Genomic DNA, 25,059 nt, shown 5'->3' with positions numbered 1-25,059 from the left:
GATGTACCACATAGATTGAGTTGCAAATATTGAACCACCTTTGCATACTGGACATAAATCTCACTTGATCGTGGTGAATGATTTTTTGTAATGTGTTGTTGGATTCTCTTGGCTAGTGTTTTGTTGAGGATTTTTGCATCTGTGTTCATCAAAAATATGGGCCTATAGTTCTCTTTTTTTTTATGGAGTCTTTATCTGGTTTTGGTATCAAGGTAATATTGATAGTTTACGACCATTTTCTTAGAGATCCTTTTTAACAACCCCAGGATGTGATCCACATTTATCTGGATTCAGCTACTTGTGTATTATTAAAAACTGGAGAATGTGTTATTTATGACTTTGTATTCTTAGCCTCTATGTACGGAGGTATACTTCCATGTGTATTCTTGTATTTTATTACATAAGCAATCTTATAATATAATGGTGTTTCATATAGACAAGTTTAATGTATTGTATAGTATTCTGTCTCATTGAGATAAATGTCCTAAAGTACTCAGTCTGTCAGTGATGATTCTGATTGTTTTGCATTTTTTAATGTCCTGTAAAGTTTCTTTAGAATGACCTAATTTATGAAATTATAGAAACAAAATAACATATAGGTTTTTGCTTCAAGTATTGGTAGGGTAGGTTTAGACCATCTTTTCTCCTAAGGACAGCTTAAAAAGGTGGCAAGATATATAAAGAAAGATTCTTCTTTTAAAGAAGCTAAAAAGGTAGGCCAAAATCAAGAAGAATGTGGGAACTCAGAGACATAAGCCTAGTACTGGAAGCCACTTTTGACCTGAGGATATTTGCTGATCCAGAAGCAACATTTGTAAGAGTAAAGTAGGTTTTATGACCTAGTGGGGTCTGTAGTAAAATCCAAAGCCTGCCTAAAGTGGAGAGTGGGAAATCTGCTTAAATTCCTCTCCACCCTCTTTATACAGATACCCCAAAGGGTTATATCTTCAGGGTAATCGTGAACTGGAAATGATTTGCTCCTCCCCAGGATCTCCAGCTCTTTTGTTGTTGCTCTTTTTGTCCAAAGAACCTATAGTCTTAAACCTGGATTAAGATGGTCCTAGATTAGTAGTGCCCCAAAGTGCTTGGCAGAAGCTAACAAATACTCTTTGGAGAAAGGTATCTTCATCATAGGTTTCAAATGATTCCTACAGTCATTTCAAAAACAGTAACCTCCCCTAGAGAGTGGAAGTCTCTTGGAGATCATTGGAGTGTTGGAGGTAGGAGGTTTAATACATCTGGCTGGCTGCCTTGGGTCATTTTCTGCCCCCTCCCTCCGTCCTGCCAACTTTTGCTCCTGATTTTAGAGTTGTCCTTGTTGGCATCACTTCTTAAGATTGCAAGAGGTGTATAACAACCCCCCATACAGACATGTAATAACCTTCTTGTTTTCATCTTCAAGTGTTTCTTTCTTTCTATGCTACTGCCTACAGCTTCTGTGCTCTGCCTGGGTCCTAACACATGCATCAACTTGCTTTCAATACTGTATCTCCCTTGCTGGAATTTGCCGGTCACACTTCTCACCTCTACTTACTCTTTGCTCCAGTTTCCATCTTCTAGAAGTTTGTTGACATCTCTCATTTGGTCTTGCTTGTTTCCTATATTTTCTTTTTTTTTTTTTTGTAGATTTAGTCTTTTTTATTCTTTTCCTTTCACTTTAGTGAATTTCTGGAAGAAGAGGTTTAGACATATGTGTAAAATACTCGACATTTAACCAGCACTTCCATATAGTTTACAAACTTATTTGAGCATAGGAAAAATTTCTGAAGTGGATCAAAAGGTATGGATACCTAATTATTTTCTAATATTGCCAGATATCCCTCTGAAGAGATTGTAACTCACACTCTTCACATTAGAATATGCTGATGCCTCTAACCGCATTTTAGTCTTTTTTTTTTTTTCCCCAAGTAGGCTCCACACCCAGCGTAGGGCTTGAACTCAAGACGCTGAGATTAAGAGTCGCATGCCCTACTAACTGAGCTAGCCAGATGCCCCACATTTTAGTCTTTTTTTAAATTAGTGAATAAAGGGGCACCTGGTTGGTTCATTTGGAAGAGTGTGCGGCTCTTGATCTCGGGTTGTGAGTTTGAGCCCCACATTGGGTGTAGAAATTACTAAAAATAAACTTTATGAAACTAGTACATAAAATGTTTGGGGGGAATTATAATACTTTTAAGATCATTTCTGTAACTTCTTAGCTTTTATTTTTCTGTTTTTTATATTTAATCTAAATTGACATAAACTAAATATGTGGGTGCATATTTTCTTTGTATCTTAAAAATGATATTCATTGTTTCAGTTCCTGTTTTAGCTTGGGGACCTTTTTGTTTCAAAGAGTAAGTTTCTTTGTCAGAAAAAAGGGAGAACTTCTTTATATTTAATTATTGTGAATAAATCATGTGTCAGACATAGTCAACACTGTGCATGCATACTCATGGTAAAACGTGTTCATTGCTCTCTGGAGAAGAAAACAGCCAGTCTTCTTTCCTACTAAAAGTCTTGAGGTGTTTCATTTGGTGGTGTGCCCATTGAGTCAATATCTCCTTCTAATCCTGCCAAAAGAATCGTTTTTAGCATTTTACAGATCAGTTCTTCTAGTTCTTCATAGAAGACTTTTTTTTTTTTCAAATGAAGTAGGAAATTTAAATATGAATTGTGCCAAGAATTTAACACTTCCTTATTAACTGCAAACAAGTTTATTTGTAGTACTCTTCATATATGTTTTACCTGATATGTATTCACTAGTATTACTTCCAGCTTATAGTCCATTTGCCAATGATATTAGTCAATGGCTTTAAATGTTTAGAGAGCTCTGTTTTAGGGTGCAATTGAGGGAGAAAAGAAAAAAAATTTAAATATATAAACTATTTTTAAGTAGAGACATTATTAACATTCTTTTTGGTAAGGAATAATGTGCAAACAAATATTTTAGGGTAATGGTTCTTAAAGTATGGTCCTCAGATCAGCAGCAGAAGCATTACCTCAGAACTTGTTAACAATGCACAGTTTTTGGTTCTGCCTCAAACTTGCTAAATCAAAGCCTGTGGGACTGGGACCCAGCAATGTGTGTTTTAATTAATAAGCCCTCTAGATTGTTCCAATACACTAAAAATCGGGAACCATTTCTTTAGGGATTAAGAGCATGGATTTTAAATCAGACCTATCTGAATTCAAATTCCAAAATCCACTATTTAATATCTTTATAACTTTGGGCTAGTTATCTAATTTCTCCAAGCCTTAGTTTAGTTTCCTCAGTTGTAAAATTGGAATATCACCTTTCTCGTGTAGATCAAGTAAATGGTATTGTTTGTAAATTGCCTGGTATGGGAGCTAAAAAGTGATTATAGTATCCTTACCATTGAACATATAATTTATTGATTCTAAAACACAGTTATTCTGTATTAATGTTTCTGAAATTGTAGGTGTCTTAAAGTCATATGATTGGAAGCATTGTGTCAGCTTACTTGTTAAAGTTTTCTATCTTAATGGCACATAAAGTAATGGTGCATTTAAAACTCAGTGGTGTCTGATTCAGTGATATATGTGGTATTATGTTCAAGGTGCAGGAGCACTGTCAGGGTTGAGCATATATTTGAGTGTGTATTGATTGAATCAAGTTTTAGCGTGGGACAGGTAATTGAATTGGCCCCAGGAAAAGCAGGCATTTTAATCAGAGATTGTAGAAGTTGAGTTTAGCAAACACATATGACTGGAAATGTATTTCTGATTGGGAGCATAAAGAGAAATAATCCGAAGTACAGGAATACCTCATTTTATTGCACTTTGCATATACTGCAGTTTTACAAGTTGTAGGTTTGTGGGCATCCCTATGTCAGACAGCAAGTATATTGGTGCCATTTCTCCAGTAGTATTTGCTCATGTCAGTGGCACATTTGGTAATTCTCCCAATATTTCATGCTTTTTCATTATGATTACATTTGTTACAGTGATTTGTGATCAGTGATTATGACTCACTAAAAGCTTAGGTGATGGTTAGCATTTTTAGCAATTAAGTATTTTTTAATTAAGGTACATACATTGGTTTTTAGACAATGCTATTGCATATTTATAGACTATAGTGTAGTGTCAACATAACTTTTTATATGCACTGGGAAACCAAAAAATTCATGCGACTCACTTTATTGTGGTATTTGCTTCAATACAGTGGTCTGGAACTGAATCTGCAATACCTCTGAGGTATGCCTGTAATATCAAGTAACTTAAACAAAATTCATACTAGTATAGGAAAACTGATTTTTATAAATTTTCTGTATAGGGTTTTCATCCTCCCTTAAATCAGTTATCATCAGTGTTTGGCTTGTAACAAAACCCTCATGGCACTTTAACAATATGCTTGCTGTTAAATCTTTGCAACCAGGCCCGCTAAATTGAAATATCCAAGGATGAAGCTTGGATTTGTATGTATTTTGAAATATACCCAGGCTTTATCCTTGGATATTTAAATATTATATCCAGGCTCTCCACATACATATAGACATTATCTCTGCCAAAATCAATTTAATTATATTTGTTTTCATTTTAATTTCAAACTACTTTTCCAAAGCGCCTTTTAAGAAAAACATTCTTTAGTGAGTTATACTTTCCTTGAATAGCTATTCTTTACTCCCTTCCCTTATTTGTATCTCTTCCTTCTCTTCCTTTTTCGCAGTGGTCTCTGAAAGAGAAGGTAGATAGTTAACACTTCCATTTTTATAATTTGTATGGGAAACCTTGCTCTTTTTTTTTTTTTTTTTAGATTTTATTTATTTATTTGAGAGAGAGACAGAGAGAGAGAGCATGAGAGGGGGGAGGGTCGGGAGGGTCAGAGGGAGAAGCAGACTCCCTGCCGAGCAGGGAGCCCGATGTGGGACTCGATCCAGGGACTCCAGGATCATGACCTGAGCCGAAGGCAGTTGCTTAACCAACTGAGCCACCCAGGCGCCCCTGAACCTTGCTCTGTTATAATCCCCATGAAGTAGTACAAACATATGAAGTAGTACAAAAGTTATTCTCCCTCTGATTGTATACATCCAGTGATGAACTGTAGGCTGTCTTTGGCTAGCTTTAACTTTAGCAAGTTCTTTTTATTTTGGTTGGAATTTATTGCTCTCTGTATCCCCTTCAGTGTCTGTTTTTTATTATTGATGCTGTTCTGTGTCTAAGCATTAGATAATCTTTTATCCTACTGCTTATCTTTATTGCTTTTTCCTGAACATCCTCCCTTCTTGAATTTGCAAATTGAAGAAAAACATTAATCCCATGTAAATAATTTTAAGATTCTTTTGTTAAACCAACAACAAAAGTATATAGCGTAGAACATCTGGATTTCATGAATTGTATTTCCTACTTGCTGGATTATGATTTCCAAGCATGCTCTTATCTCATTAACACAAGGTGGTCCATGCCTAACCTAGGATCTTTTTTTTTTCTTTCTTTCTTTCTTTCTTTTTTTTTTTTTTAGAAACTTGTGGTGGAGAATGTTGATGTGCTAACACAAATGAGGACCAGCTTTGACAAACCAGACCAGATGGCCGCACTCTTTAAAAGATTATCATGTGGGTAACTCATGAAACTTTCTATAAGCATTAAGAAGACTTTGACACTCAGTATTTAGCTTTTGCTTAAATATAAGTATTCTTTAGCTTATGAAGAGAGCAGAAAATAGTTGCAGTCAAAGGATATTTTAAATATATGGCTTATCTATTTCACATTTTTTTTTAACCATAGTCTTAGTACCATGTATCAAATATTTAATGAGTATTATCAGTTAGTTCATAAACTCACTTAATACAAGTAAGTCTATATTAATTTAGACTAAAGGAGAATTAACTTTTGAGTCTATAACTTTCTAAATATCAGCTTTATTGTGGTATAGTTTGCATACAATGAAATCTACGCATGTAAGTGAACAGTTTGATGGATTTTGGCAAATGTGTATATCCGTGTAACCTTACCACAGTCAAGACATAGAGCACTTCCATCACCTCAGGATGTTCCCTCACATCCCTTTGTAGTCAGTTTCTCAACATCCCACAAACCCAGACAAAAACTGATCTGATTTCTGTCACTATAGATTAAATTTGCCTGTTCTAGAACTCCACATAAATGGAATCACACAGTATATACTCTTGTCTCTGCCTTTTTTCACTTCGTATGTTTTTGAGATTCACCCAGCTATGTTACGTGAATCAGTAATCTGTTCCTTTTTATTGCTATCTAGTAGTCATTGCATGAAAACTTTAGCCCTACAACTAAAAAAAAATGTTTCTAATGTCTTCTTGACACTGATTCTCTGTGGGAGGTATATTGTGAAATAACAGTGAATCTTAAAAATTTATGAAAGCATATTTAGCCAGGTAACTATTTTAGGTGCACTTAAATTAATTTTATTTTCATTTGCTTTTGTACGTGAAGTATAATTAAAAATTATTCTGAAGTCATACTTATTGATTCATTTAAAAGCCTTTCCAGCATTAAAAAATTAATGAAATACCAAGTAAAATATTCTTTGTATTTGAGAAAACCAAAGAAAGAGTTTATTCTCCCAAATAAAAAATAATCCTGAAAAAAATTAAAGCCATATGTATTTTACATAATACTTCCCCTTTGATAGTTTTCTTTTAAATGTTATGCACCTATATCAAATTTTTAAAAGTGTAAAATGATTTAGAGAATCACTTTATTAGGCTGTCTTATCCAGCTTCAAAAATATAAACTTATTTAATAAAAATTAGTATAAAATTGAACTACACAATAGGTTGCCTTATAGAACAGATCAGTTGTTGCCAGAACTGGGAAAGCAACAAGGGAGTTTTTTGGAGTGGTGATGGTGGTAACACAAATCTACACATGTTAAAATTTTTTCCTAGAGCTATATACCAAAAGGGGGGGGAAAGGTTAGGTTTAATGTACAGTACTTTAAAAAATGAAATTAAAATGATAAAAATGAAAATACTGATTTGGTAGTATTTTAGGGAGATCGAGTCTGAATAAATACTTAGTAGGAAATTACTTTTTAAATTTCTACCTGATCTCTTTTGTTCATTGTTTTACTATATACTTATATTTACCAGTCTTGTTTTCCTTATTCTTAATTATTTTTTCATGTTTCTCCTGTTTTTAAATGCTCAGTTGACCACCCAACCAGCCTAACTACTTAACTTCTTACTAGTAAATAATATTTTGACTGTATCATTTGGTTAAAGGCCTTTAATCCACTGCATTGTTCAATGCCTGTTTACTGTTACTTTAACTCTATTTGTGGAATTGAAACAAAATGGAATTTGTTAAAATTCCAAACAATTTGTAAATTTTCAAAATAAAATCCATAATCCTTAATGGCCCATCTATATCAAATTTGCCTTTAAATAGAATTTATTAATTCTTTTTTGTGATTTGGAAAAAGAAAAGATCTGCTTGAGAATGGCTTACTTAGGGGACCAGAGAAAGCTATTCTTCCAGTTGAAATATTTTTCAAAATACTCTCTTTTGTTTCAGATTCCCATCTTTGTGCCTCCTTCATGCTATATCCAGAGGTTGATACACTTTTGTAGCAGTTTGATTTTCATAGTCAACAACCATATTCTTTTTAATACCCTTAAAAAGCCTTGTAATTTGTTAAAAGTAGCCCTAATTGGGGCACCTAGATGGTGCAGTCGGTTAAGCGTCTGACTCTTGATTTCGACTCAGGTTATGATCTCAGAGTCCTGGGATCAAGCCCTGCATCGGGCTCCGTTCTCAGCACGGAGTCTGCTTGAGATTCTATCCCTCTGTCCCTACCACTCATGCTCACTCTCTCTCAAATAAATAAATCTTATTAAAACAAAAAAAAGTAGCTCTGAATTGGGAGGTAATCTGGAATTAATTTTCAGTTTTAGGACTTTTTAGCTATGTGACTTGAGCAAATTTAATACTGTATCTGTTTCTTCATGTTTTCTGACAGTGTGTCTCTTGGGACTAGGTTCATTGCTTTATTGACTCCCTTATTATAGACCTTAATTTTCTAGTTTTCCTGTAGTAATTCTTCCTTTTTAAAAATTCATTCCATTCACTTTTGCCCTGACCTTGCCACCATCTACAAATCTACAAGTTGCCTCCAAAGACCTTTACTTTAACAATACTTTGAATGTTTTTATCATCTAAAATTGTTGCACTGGTAAGATCTTGAATTTGAAGCTCTACTCTCAGATCAGTTATGTCTTCCAGCTTTTCCACTCCTTCACTCCTATTAAATTCTTTGTTCTAGCTCATTGAAACATTGATGTCTCTCTAGTTTTCTAATCAGTCTCTTCCTGGCTTTACTTCCTTATCCATTCAGGACTTTAAAATTTAGTGATTTTAATTATATTGTCTTCTGTGCTATCATACCTTTGACTTTTTGCTACATTCATCATTCCAAGCAATTTCCCTGATCCCAGAAAAATCTCCTGCTCCCTGGAAGCCAGATACTGCTTGTAAAATAACACTTGTTAAAGTCTGTTGTTACACCTCCCTCTTATTCATCTGGCTACTTGCCTGAAACCTTTCTGGAAGAGATCATTAGTGACTACCCATTTTCAAAATCTGGTCCTCTTTCCTCTTCTTCTATTTGATTTCTCTGTAGTGTTTATCTCTTTTATTCTCCTTTTTATTGAAATTTTATTCTCTTCATTTGCCAATGCTTTTACCATTTTTAAGCCATTGTTTTTATAATTCTTTTGAGGAAATGTATCCAGTCTTATTTATCAGTGTATCTTTAAAATATTCATCCCCAGCCTTGACTCTGTATGGAGCTCCAGGTACTTAATACCAAGTGCTGATTTGATCAGGGTGTGGTCTATGGACCAGAAGCAACAAGCAAAAGCACCACATAGGAGTTTGTTAATGAAAATTATTAGGGTTCCACTCCAGACTTACTAATCAGTTTGCTGGGGCCCAGCAGGTGATTCTGATTTCCATTGAAGTTGGAGAAACATTTTTTAGATATCTACAGCTGTATGACCCACAGATACTTTACAGCATCTCTGGAATAGGAAGGATATTCCCCTGATGGGAGGTATAAATGGGTGGGGAGAAAAAGCCTGATATTCTTCTGTTATTGACCATTATATTACCTCCCATGCCATTCACCCAGTGATTCTCAAAGAGAAACTTGGGTATGTTATCTGACTTTTCCTGTAATCACATTCCATTCCATATCTAGTAGCCGTGTCTTCTAGATCAGAGTTTGCAAATTGGTGGGTCATGTTTGGCCCAAAGACATGATTTTTTTGCTCTATGCTACATTAAATTAAAAAACATTTTTTGATCATTATTTTAAAAATGCAAGATTTTGCATAAATATCCAAACTTTTGGCTCTCTTTCCCCCCAAATCCTGGGCAGTATTTTGCCACATGGCAGTGATTGGCTGGAGCTTAGTAGCAGTTGCTTCTTTTAGAAATGTTTTTCTCCAGTTTTTCCCCTCACTATTCTGTCTTTCACTTAGTCTACTTCACTACTTTATGTTACCTGCTATAGATACTGAGCTTGTAACCCCTGCTGCAAATCCCACCTCTTAAATGTGATGCCTAAATCTATTCCTTTTATTCCCATGGTTCACATTTAAGGCTTTGTCATTATTTTGTGAACTACAATCTTGGCTTCCTAATGTGTTCAGTCTTCACTTTCTAACCCATCTCCCACATTCAGAGTTATTATTTCTAAAGATTTCTTTTCATATCACTCTTTATATTTAAAAAACCCTGAACTACCTCCTCCTTGCTTAGAGGATAGTCTAAAAACTCCTTAGCATGCATTCAAAAGCCATTATTTGGATAACCTCATATCCAGCCATTGTTTCCCCTCTTTTCCTTCACAACTTTTTGCTTGCCTGGCCTGAGATCCACATAGCTCTGCTCTAGTGTTAGTTCCTTGGGATGTGCCTTAGTCTGTTTGGGCTGCTACAACAAAATATCACAGATTGGGTAGTATATAAACAACAGAAATTTATTTCTCATCGGTCTAGAGGCTGGAAGTTCAAGATCATGGTGCTGGCATGGTTGGGTGAGGGCCCTCCTCAGGGTCACAGACTTGTCATTGTACTTTTACATGACTGAAAGGGATCGGGTTCTCTCTGAAGCCTCTATAAGGCAGTAATCAAATTCATGAGACTTCACCCTCATGGCTTGAACACCTTTCAAAGGCCCCACCTCCTAATACCATCAGCTTTTGGGGCTTAAGTTTTTAATACATGAATTTTATAAGGACATAAACATTCAGCCCATAGCAGGATGTTAATGGAAATTATGGGGAATTAGAGGAGGTGCCAGTGCTTAAAAAGGTATGGCAAATAATCCGTTAATGATAATAAGTTAAACAACGTTTCTTACCATGAAGTTCCTCAGAACTTTTAATGTGTTGTTACTGTTATATATATTCAAGAGAAGGTTATAGGATATACTTCTGGCAGAATTATTTGATTAAATTCTGGATATCATCCCTTGGGAAATATATGATTATATCACACTACTTATTTTCTGATTATTCATCTTATTCTCTGTCATTGCTTTTTCTAGATTTCCTTTTGTTTTGTTCCCTGGCCTGGAATGCTTTTTGTCTTCTCTTTTATGACCAACTTGGATGACATTTTCCCAGAGACATATTTCCTTTCACCCTTCTTTCTTCTCTCCTTTTCTGGATGATAACATAGTCTCATTTCTTGAGTAACCATTTCATTGAACATCTTCTAGTCTTCTGGGTCCCAGGCACTCTACCGAGTGCTAGAGAAAGATTCGTTGATTAGACTGGTTCCTGCTCATGTGGAAGGTATAACATGTAACATAATGCCTTACCTCATTTTGTTAACACTACTGTTTTAAGTCTCATCACATTTTGGCTTATATTATGGCTGTTAGTATGTTTTAATAAAAGATGCCATGGTCAAAGTTTAAGCAAACCACATAGGAGGTAGAAAGTCAAAACAACTCTCCATTCCTACTCCTCAAAGGTAACTATGGTTAATGGTTTTCTATACATCTTTCTAGAAATTTGCTATATATGTACAAATATATGTATATATATATACTGTTGACTCTTGAACAACGTGGGGTTTAGGGGTGCTGACTCCCTGTGCAGTCAAAAATCTACATGTAATTTTTGACTCCCCAAAAACTTAACTGCTAGTAGCTTACTGTTCACCTGAAGCCTTGCTGATAAAATAGTTAACATATTTTGTATGTTATATGTATTATATACTGTATTCTTATAATAAAGTAAGCAAAAGAAAAAATACTAAGAAAATTACAAGGAAGAGGAAATATATTTACTGTATTTACCAAAAAAAAAAAAATCCATGTGTAAGTGGACCTGCACGATTCAAAGGTGTTGTTCATGGGTCAGTTGTGTATCTTTTTGTCTCACATAAATAGGATCATATTTTCTTAGTTTTCTTGACAGTCCATTTAGAATGTTAGTTATGGTCTAGATTATTATTCTGTTTATATTTGTTTCCTTATTTACACAGTACTATGCCTTGTATATTGGGAGTAATTCAATAAATGTTTGTTGGCTTTTTAAAATATGAAGGTATTGATCCTTCCAATTCTAATGTCCCTTGATTTTGTTAATTAAGTTTTAATATTGAATATATAGTAATAGTTTTCAGAATAATGCTTTCTAACTAAAATGTAAATGATCAAATCCATTTATAGTCTTCAGCAACCTGGTCTTGCCAAAACTGCTTGTGATCTCAATAGTCATTTTTTTGTTTCTTGACTCTCCAGACCTCAACAGTTTAAGAGTTTAGCATCTCCAAGTTCTGGGACCATTTGAGAATTTAACTCCTGTCCACTCTGACAACTCCTCTTTCTCCCCTAGTCTTTCTCTCCTTCCTCCTAACTTCTGCCATTTCTGAGAGGATTATACAGGTGGCTACTTTTATGTGATTATTTCAAGATTCTGGTGAACCATCTAAACCATTTTAAAGAATAGTGTCTACTCCATATGAGTAAACTGTAATTTCCTTACTTTTAATATCAGCTTTCAGTACCTTTCCATCTTTAATCCTTTGTTGTAATCAAATTGCTGTTGTATCTTTTATCATGGGAATTTTATGACTAAGAGTTTTCTTCACAAAGTTAAGAAAGAATTGAATTCAGACTCTTCTCTCTTTCCTTCCAATTTAGCTGTTGACAGTGTCTTGAAGAGGATGACAATAATTGGTGTAATTTTATCCTTCCGATCATTGGCACAAGAAGCACTTAGAGATGTAAGAAACCATTTTAAGTACATATCCTATAGTTAAGTAATCCCTTTTAATTTCCCAGAAATTAAAAGTTACTTAAAATTCCAGTTTTCATAGTTATATAAAATCAAATATATAGAAATTAGAGCTATTTAAACTTATTTTTTATTTTGGCATTGAAATTGGGGTGGGGATATAGCTTGCCTGGATATTGTACTACTTTTTCAACTTTCTCTTCATTGAAGCATTTTCCATTTTGGCTATATTCAGTTTGGCATTCTAAGTACTGTTCTTAGTACTTTAGAAAATCATGTGAAAATAGAAAAGGTAAAATAATTTTTATGAAAACTAGAAGTAATTGAATGGTAATATTTAAATTTGGGGCTCACCATTTAAAAATAACTCTGCATTTTTATTTGTTGCCCTGCCTAGGTCCTATCTTACCACATTCCTTTTCTTGTAAGTTCAATTGAAGATTTCAAGGATCATATTCCAAGGGAAACTGATATGAAGGTAATAAAGCTTCTATTTGGATTTTACAGTTTCTAAAATGAAATATTTGAGTTATATATGAAATAAAATTTAATAAATTCTAAACTACTGTAAAGTTTTTATTTTAGAGTGATCTGTTAGCATGTTTACCTTTGAAAATACATCTTTGAGAGCTCAGCACCAAAATGCTACATAGGCATTTTGAAAGTTAATCTTCCTTAATCACCCATAGCAATGTAAAATGGGTTGGTATTGATCTTTTCTTACACTGATAGCTGTCCATACCTGGTCATAAGCAGAATTAGAAAGACAAGCCAGTGAAATAAGAGTTGTAGTAAAATTCAGTCAGTTTTTTTATTTTTATTATTTTTTTAGATTTTATTTATTTATTTGACAGAGAGAGACACAATGAGAGAGGGAACACAAGCAGGGGGAGTGGGAGAGGGAGAAGCAGGCCTCCCGCGGAGCAGGGAGCCCGATGCGGGGCTTAATCACAGGACCCTGGGATCATGACCTGAGCTGAAGGCAGACGCTTAACGACTGAGCCACACAGGCGCCCCTCAATCAGTTTTTTTAAATTGATGTTAAAAAGTCTTGTAAGAGGATGTCAATTATAGGGTATAATTTTTAAAAAATTTAATACCCTGTTTTTAGAAATATAAGATAGAGTATTAGTAGTCATATGTGAGTTTACAATTTTTCTTTTGAAAATTTTTCATCATGAAATCCAACTCACTTATCTAACCCCAGCAATAATTAACCAGTGGTTACACATCCACTAAGTGACCTCATATGTATGTTTTCTAAGCTTTCATGTGTCTTGGAAAGATTATTTTCCATTTCACATGTTTTGAAACGCACTGTCTGAAAAAAGTTATGTCTAAACTGTTGTATGACACTCAAGTTTTTTTCTCAGATCGATGCTACTCACTTTCTGAGGCTTATCTTTCATGGCTTGTTCCATCCTTCTCCCATGCTCTTCCCTTTCTTCCTCTACCCTTCTGTTCACATGTATCCCATGAGGTAACTAGCTCTTTCCGTGTGCATTCTCACATCTATCTAATTTATTCTACCTGAAAATCCTGCACTTTTCTGTTTTCTGCCTTTTGAAGTCCTGCTTATCTTTTAAGGTCTGATTTAATTGCAGTATTCTAAGAAACATTCCTTGATCCCTAGGCAATAAAGGATTTCTTTTTTCTTCTTCTTATCCGAAAACTTTTTGTTTATCCATTGCGGAGTTAAATATGTTCTGCCTTGTATTATAATTGTGTTTTTTCTCTTAAATTTATACTAGATTGTAAACATTTTGAAGACCTTGTTTTATTTTTGTGTCTCCCACAGTGCTTTGCATAGTGTAAACATTTGAGATTAATGATTGTCCTATGATTTTATGATTGAAAACCATGTGTGATTAGCGTAAAATTGTTAAATGGAAACACTGTGGAAAAAAAGTTAAGAAAACGTTAAAGAAGAATCATTCATTGAAAACACAATGGTGTGTGGATTATGAGAATATTCTCAGCAACCATCCAGTTCTCTCAGCACCTGACATAATTATGTTTAGTTTTTAGCAAACTTTCAACAGAACTTAATATTTTTTATAAGATTTTATTTATTTATTAGAGAGAGAGAGAGACAGCGAGAGGGAACACAAGCAGGGGGAATGAGAGAGGGAGAAGCAGACTGCCCACAGAGCAGGGAGCCTGATGCGGGGCTCGATCCCAGGACCCTGGGATCATGACCTGAGCCGAAGGCAGATGCTTAACGACTGAGCCACCCAGGCGCCCCAGAACTTAATATTTATTTTGAAAACTGAAATATATATTTTTAAAATTAATTTTTAATTGAAGTATAGTTGTCATACAGTATTATACTAGTTTCAGGTATACAACATAATGATTCAACATTTATACACATTATGAAATGCTCACCGTGATAAGTGTAGCTGCCATTTGTCACCAAAGTTACTACAGTGTTGTGCGACATACTGCATAAAACATTGTTGACTATTTCCCTGTGCTGTACTTTTCACTGATGTGACTTATATCTGGAAGTTTGTACCTCTTAATTCCCTTCACCTGTTTGCCCAGTCCCCCTCCCCTCTGGCAACCACCAGTTCTCCAAATATATATATTTTTTATTTTTTTAAGATTTTATTTATTTATTTGACAGAGAGAGACACAGTGAGAGAGGGAGCACAAGCAGGGGGAGTGGGAGAGGGAGAAGAAAGCTTCCCACCAAGCAGGGAGCCTGATGCGGGGCTCGATCCCAGGACCCTGGGACCATGACCTGCACCAAAGGCAGACGCTTAACCGACTGAGCCACCCAGGCGCCCCCAAATATATATATTTTAATAGCTTTATTGAGATATAATTCAGTTATCTTAAAATTTACTCACTTAAAGTATACAGTTCAGTGGATCTAAGTATAGTCACAGAGTCATGCAGCTATCACCACAGCCAATTTTAGAACATTGTCATCATCCTAATAGGAAGCCTTATGCCCATTAGCAGTTATTGCAGAATTCTTCCCAGTCTCCAGCCCTAGGCAACCACTAAGCTAGCTTCTGTCTGTAAGTTTACCCATTCTTTTTTTTTTTAAGATCTATCTATTTATTTATTTATTTTGGAGAGAGAAGGCGTGCATGCATGCACGTGTAGGGGGAGGGGCAGAGGGAGAGAATCCTCAAGCAGACTCTCTGCTGAGCGCAGAGCCCTGCATGGAGCTCAGTCCTACAACCCAGGAGATCATGACCTGAGCTGAAACCAAGAGTCAGGTGCTCAACACAGTGAGCCATCCAAGCGCCCCAAGTTTGCCTATTCTTGACACTTAATATGAATCATACAATATGTAGGCTTTTGGTACTAGCTTCTTTTACTTAGCATAATGTTTTCAAGGTTTATTCCTGTTGTAGCATGTATCAGTACTTCATTTTTTATTGCTGATTAGTATTCCATTATATGGATATACCACATTTTATTTATCCTTTCATCAGTTGATGGACATATAGGTTTTCTTTTTTTGGCTGTTATAAATAATGCTACCATGGATATCCCTATACAGTTTTGGTGTGGACATACGCTTTGCTTTCTCTTCGATATATGCCAGGAGTCAAATTGCTGGGTCATATGGAAACTCTATGTTTAACCTTTTGAGAAACTGCCAAATTGTTTTCAAAGTAGTTGTACCATTTTGCATTCCCAGCAGCAATGTATGAAGGTTTCAGTTTCTCCATATCCTGTCAATATTTGTTCCTGTCTTCTTAATTATAGCCATGCTAGTGTGTATGAAATGGTATCTCATTGTTATGTTATACATTTTTCTGAAATGATGAATGTTGAATACGTTTTTATGTGCTTATTGACTATTTGTGTATCTTCTTTGGAAAAATATCTATTCATATCCTTTGCTCATTTGGATTGTTTGCCTTTTTAATTTTGAGTTGTAAGAGTTCATTATATATTCTGGATACAAGTCCATTAACAGGTAGATAATTTGGAAATCTCTCTTGTTGTGTGGGTGGTTTTTTCATTTTCGTAATAATGTCCTCTGTGGCACAAAAATTTTTAGTTTTGATGAAGTCCAGTTTGTCTATTTTTTTCTTTGTTTGCCGCTTCTTTTGATGCCCTATCTAAGAAACTGTTGCCTTACCCAAGTCATAAAGATTTATACCTGCATATTCTTCTAATAATTTTATAATTTTAACTCTTAGGTTTATGATCCATTTTGAATTCATTTTTGTGTGTGGAGTAATAGATCACAAAAAAATGTTTTTCCTTTTTTTTTTTTTAAAGATTGATTTATTTGAAAGAGTATGTGCATGAGCAGGGGGAGGAGAGCAAAGGGAGAGAGAGAGAATCACAAGCAGACTTGCTGCTGTGGGGCTGGATCTCACAACCCTGAGATCATGACCTGAGCCTAAATCAAGAGTTTGACGCTTAACCGACTGAGCCACCCAGGCGCCCCCCCAAAAAATGTTTTTCTAGAGCTTAATCCATGACAATTTCCATTTATTTTTAGATACACAGTTTTACTTCATATTTTATACTGAGTTTTTTTTTTTGGTAGCAATATCAAAAGTAACCATCTGTGTAGGTGGTTTTTAACTGAGGTATAGAGCAGTCAGAATATCATAAATACTTGAAATCCATATGTAATGCCAAAAAGAATTATTTTAGTCATTAGAAATTCCTTTATCAGGCTTTAAATCTGTACTCCTTAAAAATCTATTATGGGGCACCTGGATGGCTCCATCAGTAGGGCATGTGACTCTTGATCTCTGGGTTGTGAGTTCAAGGCCCATGTTGAGCACAGAGCTTTAAAAAAAAAAATCTATTATGATAAGTAATTTACCATATTTATAGCTATGATATGATGAGTCATTGAACCACCACAATTTTTTATTAAATAAATATGAATGTAAATATAAGTTCAGCGATTTTGATTTACTTTTGTTCATTTATTCATTTCTTTTGGCTTGATATTTTACATCCATGCTTCCAAGGAAAGTAATGTTAGCATGATTTTACTGGCATTTGCCGCAGAGAGTATACAAATTTTTTTTGGCCTAACAATAAGAAGTTCTAATAAGCAGCACATCGTGAAGTAATAACTCAATTTTTCATTGTAGGATAGTTGTGCTATAGTTCCTGTTTCAGCCAAGTTTTGAAATTCTGTAGTGTTCTTATAGGTAGATTCTAATTTAAAAAGTATGTCTTTCTTACTAAAGTGAGATTTCTTAGAAATTTGCTAAAATATTTCTTACTCTGTAATTCTTAAATATTCCATCAGGTTGCAATGAATGTGTATGAGTTATCATCAGCTGCTGGATTACCTTGTGAGATTGATCCTGCCTTGGTGGTAGCTCTCTCCTCACAAAAATCAGGTAAAATACATTAGTAAATATGTATTAGTCTTAGTTAAAATTACCAGGGCAACACAGATACAGGTGTGGTACTTATTATTCAAATGCCTGCTTAATGTCCAACTTGCTTTTTTTTTTTTTTTTTGGTAGTTGGAATATAGCAATGCAGAAACGACAAAAATCCCTGTCGTCTGGAACTTATGTTATAGTGGAGTCATCATACAGACAATATTTAAGCCATAAGACTAGATGGAATTTCTAAGGTTAGTTAACATAGATGCAGAAGAAAGAGGATCAAGGTCTGAGCCTTAGGACACTTTCAAATTTAAGAACTCAGGGAGAAGAGGAGGAACTACCAAAAAGAAACTGAGAAAGAAGGATGGATGATGGAGAAGAAAAACTAGGAAATAGGAGTTTCCAGCCAAAATGGAGAGGGATTGATCAAGTATGCAGATTAATGGGTAATGCTGCTAAGAGCAGGGCAGTGGAATTTTTGGAGCAAAAGGCTGAGTAGAGAGGGCTTACGAGAGAATAGGAGAAAAGGAATTGGAAATAATAAGTATAAAACAACTCTATCAAAGAGTTATACTGTAAAGGGGAACAAAGAAATGAAATTACAGTAGCTAGAGGCAGGAATAAAATCAAGAGAAGGATTTTTTTCAGGTGAGAGAGTCACAGAATTTGTATACTGATGGAGATGGTCCAGTAGGTAGCAAAATTGGTATCTAGAAAAGGGTGTCCTATTTTCACTGGACTAGAGCTATTTACTGTGGAGTCAGTGCATCACTGTGTTGTATTAAACATTTAAAAGATTTTAAAACCAGCTCTTTGAAATGTAGAACCCAGAATGCTCTAGATATTTCTAGACTTGTCTACAAAGTAACATTTTACCTGTTTCTGATACTAAAATGACCATCCCTATCCCCTTGTACCTAGCATGTTTGGCTGGGTTCATCAGTTCTTTTTTTATTTAACATTGCTTTTTGTTTCATCATTCATGCAATATGTTAATTATATTCACATGGGTAATTGCCACTGTTACTCATTTGGCTACAGCTATATTTTTCTTTTCTTTTTTTTTTTTTTTAAAGATTTTATTTATTTATTTCACAGAGACAGAGATAGCGAGAGCAGGAACACAAGCAGCGGGAGTGGGAGAGGGAGAAGCAGGCTTCCCCTTGAGCAGGGAGCCCGATGCGGGACTCGATCCCAGGACCCTGGGATCATAACCTGAGCCGAAGGCAGACGCTTAACAACTGAGCCACCCAGGCGCCCAGCTACAGCTATATTTTTCATAGCCAAATTTTAAAACATTCTGGCTCTTACGTTTAATTCTTACATATATGTGGTGGGGTGAATAGTAGAATAACTGGAATTTCCCAGGTACCAGATTCAAGTGCCTTAGGTAACCTGTAATTTTAGTACACATTATAATAAATATTTTAGAAAGGATTTTATCTTAAAAGACTTAGGGCAGTGCTAGTTATTTTCATTTATGACTGGTTCCTTCTGTCTTCTAAAATGGATAGGTTGGAAATCTAGTCCATTTTCCATATTTATATCTTTTAAATACTAATAATAAATTTCAAATCACATTTTTTAAAAAAAAATAAGGTTTTTTTGGATGATTTTACAGAGTAATTTATGAGATATTAAATTTTCTAAACTGTAGTACACAGAATATTCTTATAAAATAATAATTTATCAGTTTTCAGTTAGGAAATTTTAGGATTCCACTTACCTAATCATATTTTTTTTTTTGCCTTATAATCTTACAATTAAAAATATTTTTTTTTTGCCTTACTGTTTTTTTAGAGGTCCTTAAAAAATGCTTGGGTAGTTGATAATAGCCAATAATGTATGTTACTTCTATTCTATATCACTTATAACAAAGTTGCGATTAGTTCTGTAGAAGCTCAGTAATATACCTTATACAAAAATTGAAATTTGCATTTTCTGGTTTAGATTGATAACTCTTAACTAATCTTGAAGAAATACCTTAGTTTTATTTTGATTTTTCTCCCTTAGAAAACATAAGTCCAGAAGAAGAATATAAAATTGCCTGCCTCCTTATGGTCTTTGTGGCAGTTTCTTTGCCAACATTGGCTAGTAACGTGATGTCTCAGTATAGCCCTGCTATAGAAGGTAATGGTTTAAAACTGTTTTGGCAATGAAAAAGTCATGAGTTTTGATATAGATACTTTTCAAGTAATTAATGTTCATTTATAATAGAATGTGGGTTAACCTCCTAGTCACTTACTAGCTTTACAACCTTGAATAGTTGATTTTTCTTTTTCAAAGCCCCGGTTTCCTGATTCATGAAACATGTATGTGTGAGCTTTTGGGTGCCTGAGTGTGTGTGGCAGGGAATGATGAAGGAGTATCCAACTGTAAAGATCGAATGACAAAATGTTTGTAAAGCAGCTAAGAACAGCTTTTTTAAGTTTCAGAGACAATATAAAATTTATGTATGATTTCTCTTGGGGATTTTTTGAAAATTTGCCTGTTTAATAGAGACATCATCGTTTGTTGCTTTTTTGCTATAGTGTTTTTAAAAGCACTAGTCCTCATAAAAATGAAAGGAGAGCAAGGCAGGCAATCTCCCAACTCTTAATAATGTCACTATGTAGATTGTGAAGTGATTAAAGACTTGCTGTTTATGTATTTGAAATTTTGGGGTCATGCAGAAACCACAAACCCTACTTGCACTTTTCTCAGGGCACTGCAACAACATACATTGCTTGGCCAAGGCCATTAACCAGATTGCTGCAGCTTTGTTTACAATTCACAAAGGAAGCATTGAAGACCGTCTTAAAGAATTTCTGGCGGTAGGTATAATCAAATAGAACTCATGATGTTTTATAAGGAAAGTAAAAATGGTAACTAAACAATAAATTCTCCTTTTTTTTTCCCCTGGAAGGAGGACCAGGTGAAGGTAGGCATTAAAATCAAGGAGGTGGTTAGCAATTTTTTCCCTTAGAAATCTCTCATTTCTAGAACTCTGCAGTATGACCTTTTTTTCTAAGCTGGTATTTGGACTGCCTAGAATTTTGCCCATTATCTTATATATAGGCACTGAATGATTGAAATATATTATAAGTTGAAGCATACTGAAAATAAGTAACTCGTGAGTGAACATTTCATTAAAACTTTCTTAAAATGTTTATATACTTTTAAGCTTGCATCTTCCAGTCTACTGAAAATTGGCCAGGAGACCGATAAAACAACAACAAGAAATAGAGAATCTGTTTATTTACTGCTAGATATGGTAAGTCTCATTTTATTTTTTATTAACAAGAAAAAAGTTCCAGTCATTCCTAATAGTCTTTTCTTGGCATTTAGTGATTAAATAATAATATGAGCTGAAGTACCTTTTTGATCCCTTCTGTTCAGTCCACTCAAGCCACACACTATCTAAATATCACTGGAAAGACTAACATTACTTGTATTTTACCATATGGTAATCATACCAGAAAACAACAGAATAAAAGATTAATATTACCTATTTTATGAATAGTTTTTCAACCAGTGGCAAGCATTTAAGGCTTTATATTTTCCAAGTGTGTCAGTTTCAACTCTTCCAGTTTTCTGAATTTTCTACATTCTCTCTTCCACCCATCTAATATAATTTCCTGTGATTCTCAGTGCCTAGTCAGCTCTTTCTCTTCACTATCTGAACCAGCTATGCTTGTTTCTACACTGTGGCTCTTCTCACTTAGAATAATTTCCTTTTCCTGCAGAGATCTGTATCTGTTCTATGATTCGGCGTACCCCATAGCTAAAATCTTTTTCTAGATAGACTTTCCTGATTACTCTGGCCCACATTAATCTTTCATCCCTTTTGAACTCCTCTAGCTTTCCACTTAATTACAGTTGGTCTTATGTTTGATTTGGCTTTTTGGTTTAGTCTTGGGAACTTGATGGTATGGACCATATTTTAAATATGTTTATATTCTCTTATATGTCTAGTATACAGTTGAGGGCAAATGAAAGTGCTCAATCTGTTCCTCTGATTAATAGACTTAATTGAAAAGTAATTTTAAACATTTTGATAGCAAAACACTGGCACATTTATATTTCAGGTTTTAAAGTAAAAGGAAAATAATTTTCTAATTATTTCTAATAAGGACACTATAGAAATTATGATTTACTGGCTGTAAATGTTCCCATTAAAATAACTTCAATTCTGTGATGCATTTTTGCTACTTTTCAGATTGTGCAGGAATCCCCATTCCTGACAATGGATCTTTTGGAATCTTGTTTTCCTTATGTCTTGCTGAGAAATGCATACCATGCTGTCTACAAGCAAAGTGTTACATCTTCTGCATAAAATATCTACTTATTGAAGACAAGCACGCATTTTTGTTGCTCTGGTTTTACCTGTGAACTGTGGAACTATTTTACCTTAAGGCCTGAAAAACAGTTTTGTGGATTATAAATTTCTTTCATACGGTTGTATTTTCTGATCATTGGTTTCATTTAATATGGTTCTCCTACAGTATACTTGGTTGATTTAGGTTTCACATTCACTGAATTCACTAAAATTATTCCTATAATTTTAGAATATCATTGTTTGAAAAACATACATTATGTTTTTGATATTTGCAAATAAAAAAAACTTTTGCTTGTTTATTTCTGAAAAAGAATTGTATTTAGTGATTATTTTAGATAGTGATATTATAGCATTCATCTGTGTGTAAATTATTTCATATAGGGAAGAGTTCTGATCTGTACCTATGGTTCTTATTGAAAACAAAACTGGATGTGCATTTCTGTGATGTTATGAATACATTTCTACTTTATTTTGAAACATTTGCCAAACTAAACACTGTAACACTGTATAACATTAAAAATGTTAAAGGACTGCTTAGCATTAGAAGCAGACTCTGTCCGGAAATTCTAAAACAGCAGCATATGTTGTTGCTTGTATAAAGCCTGGTGATAATTTTTAGACTAACTTCCATTGTACCCTGCTGTATAATAAACAGTCTTAGACATTTATCAACTGTTGATACACATGTTAGTCCCTAACCACTTTTTATATGTTTTAAATTTTTGAAATTCAAGTGTACCTGCCATAACATAAAATAAACACTAGACTGTATCACAGTTTGAATTATTTCCTTAATTTTGGATCTCCAGAAATTTATTCAATAATATGAATATTTTAGTTTCAATTTAGTTTAAAATATAGGAATGTCTAAGTGTAGCATTTGATACCAGGTCAGCTGTCACAAAATTCGATTAAATATTTTGAAAAACATTCCACTGGAAAAAAATTTTAAATAAAATTGGAAAACAAAATTACATAACATTTTTTTAAGAGTTAAGAACTAAAAGGAAACTCCTGTGCCATCAGCTTGCAATTGTATATGCGACCAAATGGACAGAGTTATTTGAAAGAATGGGAATAAAATGAATGTTTATGGAACTAGTAAAATGTTGCTGAGAACTACATCAGTCAGTAATGAATGGGAAAGACCTATTGCTTAGTGGTTGGCATGGAGGGCAGAATAGCTCATTTTGTTTAAAAACTAACCAGATGTTTTGTTCTTTAATTGGCATTATAAAGACTATTTCTCAACAGCTTTGTATCTGGATATCATATAGAGCTTTTGCTCACAGCTTCTTAAGTATACACTAGTAAAATGTTAAGAGAAAAGAAAGCCACTATGAACTCAGTTATATAATGTTCTTCTTTGTTCAGATACAAAGAGTAGAATGAAATTGAGGTGCCACAAGATTATTGTGTTGCTATTTTGCATATGATATTTTCCAGTCTATACTTAAAGCAGGAATAGTTACCACTATCTGTTGGAAATTTTCAGTAGTTCAGTGAGGATTTTTGAAAAGGGAAGGAATTTTCTGGGGTGCCTGGGTGGCTTATTAGTTGTCTGGCTCTTGATTTGGGCTCAGGTCGTGATCTCCAGGTCCTGGGATTGAGCCCCAAATCAGGCTCCGTGCTCAGCGGGGAGTCTGCTTGAGATTCTCTCACTCTGCCTTTGCCCCTCCCCTCACTCGCATGTGCGCGCTCTCTCTCTCTCTCTCTCTCTCTCTCTCTCTCTCAAAATAAGTAAATCTTTTAAAAAGAGGGGAAGGAATTTTTAAATGGAGTGGTTTTATAGACTTGAAATAGCCTAATGACTCAGTGAACAGTTGAAATTAAGATTAAATGTTGTTTGTCTTGAAATATTAGCATCCTAGAGTGACAGTAACTTATTGGTAATGATATCCTGAGAGGTAAAGTAGGCATTTGATGAATATGTGTACTTAGATTGGTAAATGTGGTAGAGCATAGGGATGTCCATATGCCATTATTTACCCCTGTTCAGGCCAAGAAAAGATCGCTCCTTCATAGTCATGTGAAGTTTTTCTTGCCCAGTTTTTTTCCCATATCCCCAAACTGACTGACTGACTGACTGACTGACTCACTGACTGGTGTAGTGTCTGATTATTCTTCACAGACAATCTTTCTATGGGAAAAAAAAAAAGACAAAGGTAACTTAGAGAATTAAAAATAAATTGACAGTACTATTTCTAACATTTTGTTTGTCTTAACCTTTTTTTTTGTCTTAATGTTTCTTATTCTAAACTTGAAGTACGACATACTGTTTTTATTGTTTTCTGTACAGTCATGTCGTGTCTGTACTATGCTATTTCACTCAGCAATAGAAAGAGGTCTTCGACTTTTTTTTTTCAGTGTCTCCATATATGCCATGACTAATTTAGTAATTTCGTTTGGTGAACATTTAGGCAATTTCTTATTTTTCATTTTAAATATCTTGTATCTATGTCTTGGTGAATTTGGCCTATTACCTCCTTAGGATAATTTCTCACAAGTAAGATTGCTTGGTGGGAGCATGTACACATTTTAAACTTTGATACATAATATTAAATTCCTTCCAATAAGATTATATAAGTTTTACTCCTGTGAATATAATTTCCTCTATTACTGCCAGTGCATATCTTTGCCTGTTCAAAAGGGGAGACACATCTTGTTTTAATTTGCGTATCTTTGTTTATTAGGAGGTGAAATATCTTTTTTGTGTTAATTATTTTTATTTCTTTAATAAATTACTCATTTTCATTCTTTTTGTTACTTTCAAGTGGTGTTCAAAAGCTTTTATTTTAAGATACTAATTGAACACTTATTGGCATATGTAAAAAAAATTGTAGTGCGTATAGTTAGGGTTGAAAACAGCTCCTGTACAATCTTGAGTGTAGTGATATGGCTATTAAAATCTATTAGTAGTGCATAGTAATTAATGTTAGGATACAGCTACTTTGAAAACTGAGTTTTAATTGAGTTTTAGAAGTATAGGACATTTATTTCCAAGTCCAAGTTAAGAATAGCTTCATATAAAAAGGGTATGTTAAAGAATGAAAAGATGTCCAATTTAAATATATGAACTTAAGAATCACTTGAAATTATGCCAAGATTGTAATTCCTTTATTCTATTAAATAGGTATAAAATAAATTATATATTAAGCTAATTCAGAGAG

General features: G+C 34.3%; 1 protein-coding gene across 3 annotated transcripts in view; it reads left to right on the top strand.

Moving 5' to 3' along the window:
• Window positions 1–22,665, top strand: part of NCKAP1 (NCK associated protein 1) — a 101,181-nt gene extending 78,516 nt beyond the window's left edge. For 2 of the 3 annotated variants that reach the window (XM_021703278.2, XM_044913685.1), the window contains 8 exons: window positions 5,462–5,555; window positions 12,142–12,224; window positions 12,633–12,713; window positions 17,484–17,577; window positions 19,585–19,701; window positions 20,275–20,384; window positions 20,735–20,824; window positions 21,770–22,665. In XM_021703278.2, coding sequence (XP_021558953.1) covers window positions 5,462–5,555; window positions 12,142–12,224; window positions 12,633–12,713; window positions 17,484–17,577; window positions 19,585–19,701; window positions 20,275–20,384; window positions 20,735–20,824; window positions 21,770–21,886 — 786 coding nt within the window. In that variant the 3' untranslated portion in view covers window positions 21,887–22,665. Of the gene's footprint in view, window positions 1–5,461; window positions 5,556–12,141; window positions 12,225–12,632; window positions 12,714–17,483; window positions 17,578–19,584; window positions 19,708–20,274; window positions 20,385–20,734; window positions 20,825–21,769 lie in introns of all 3 variants that reach the window. The other variant, XM_044913686.1, reaches the window with a different exon arrangement.
• The last annotated feature ends 2,394 nt before the right edge of the window (window positions 22,666–25,059 follow it).

Source organism: Neomonachus schauinslandi, chromosome 3 (genome assembly GCF_002201575.2).
Source record: "Neomonachus schauinslandi chromosome 3, ASM220157v2, whole genome shotgun sequence".
Classification (NCBI taxonomy): Eukaryota; Metazoa; Chordata; class Mammalia; order Carnivora; family Phocidae; genus Neomonachus; species Neomonachus schauinslandi.
This window is presented reverse-complemented; position numbering and strand designations above follow the sequence as displayed.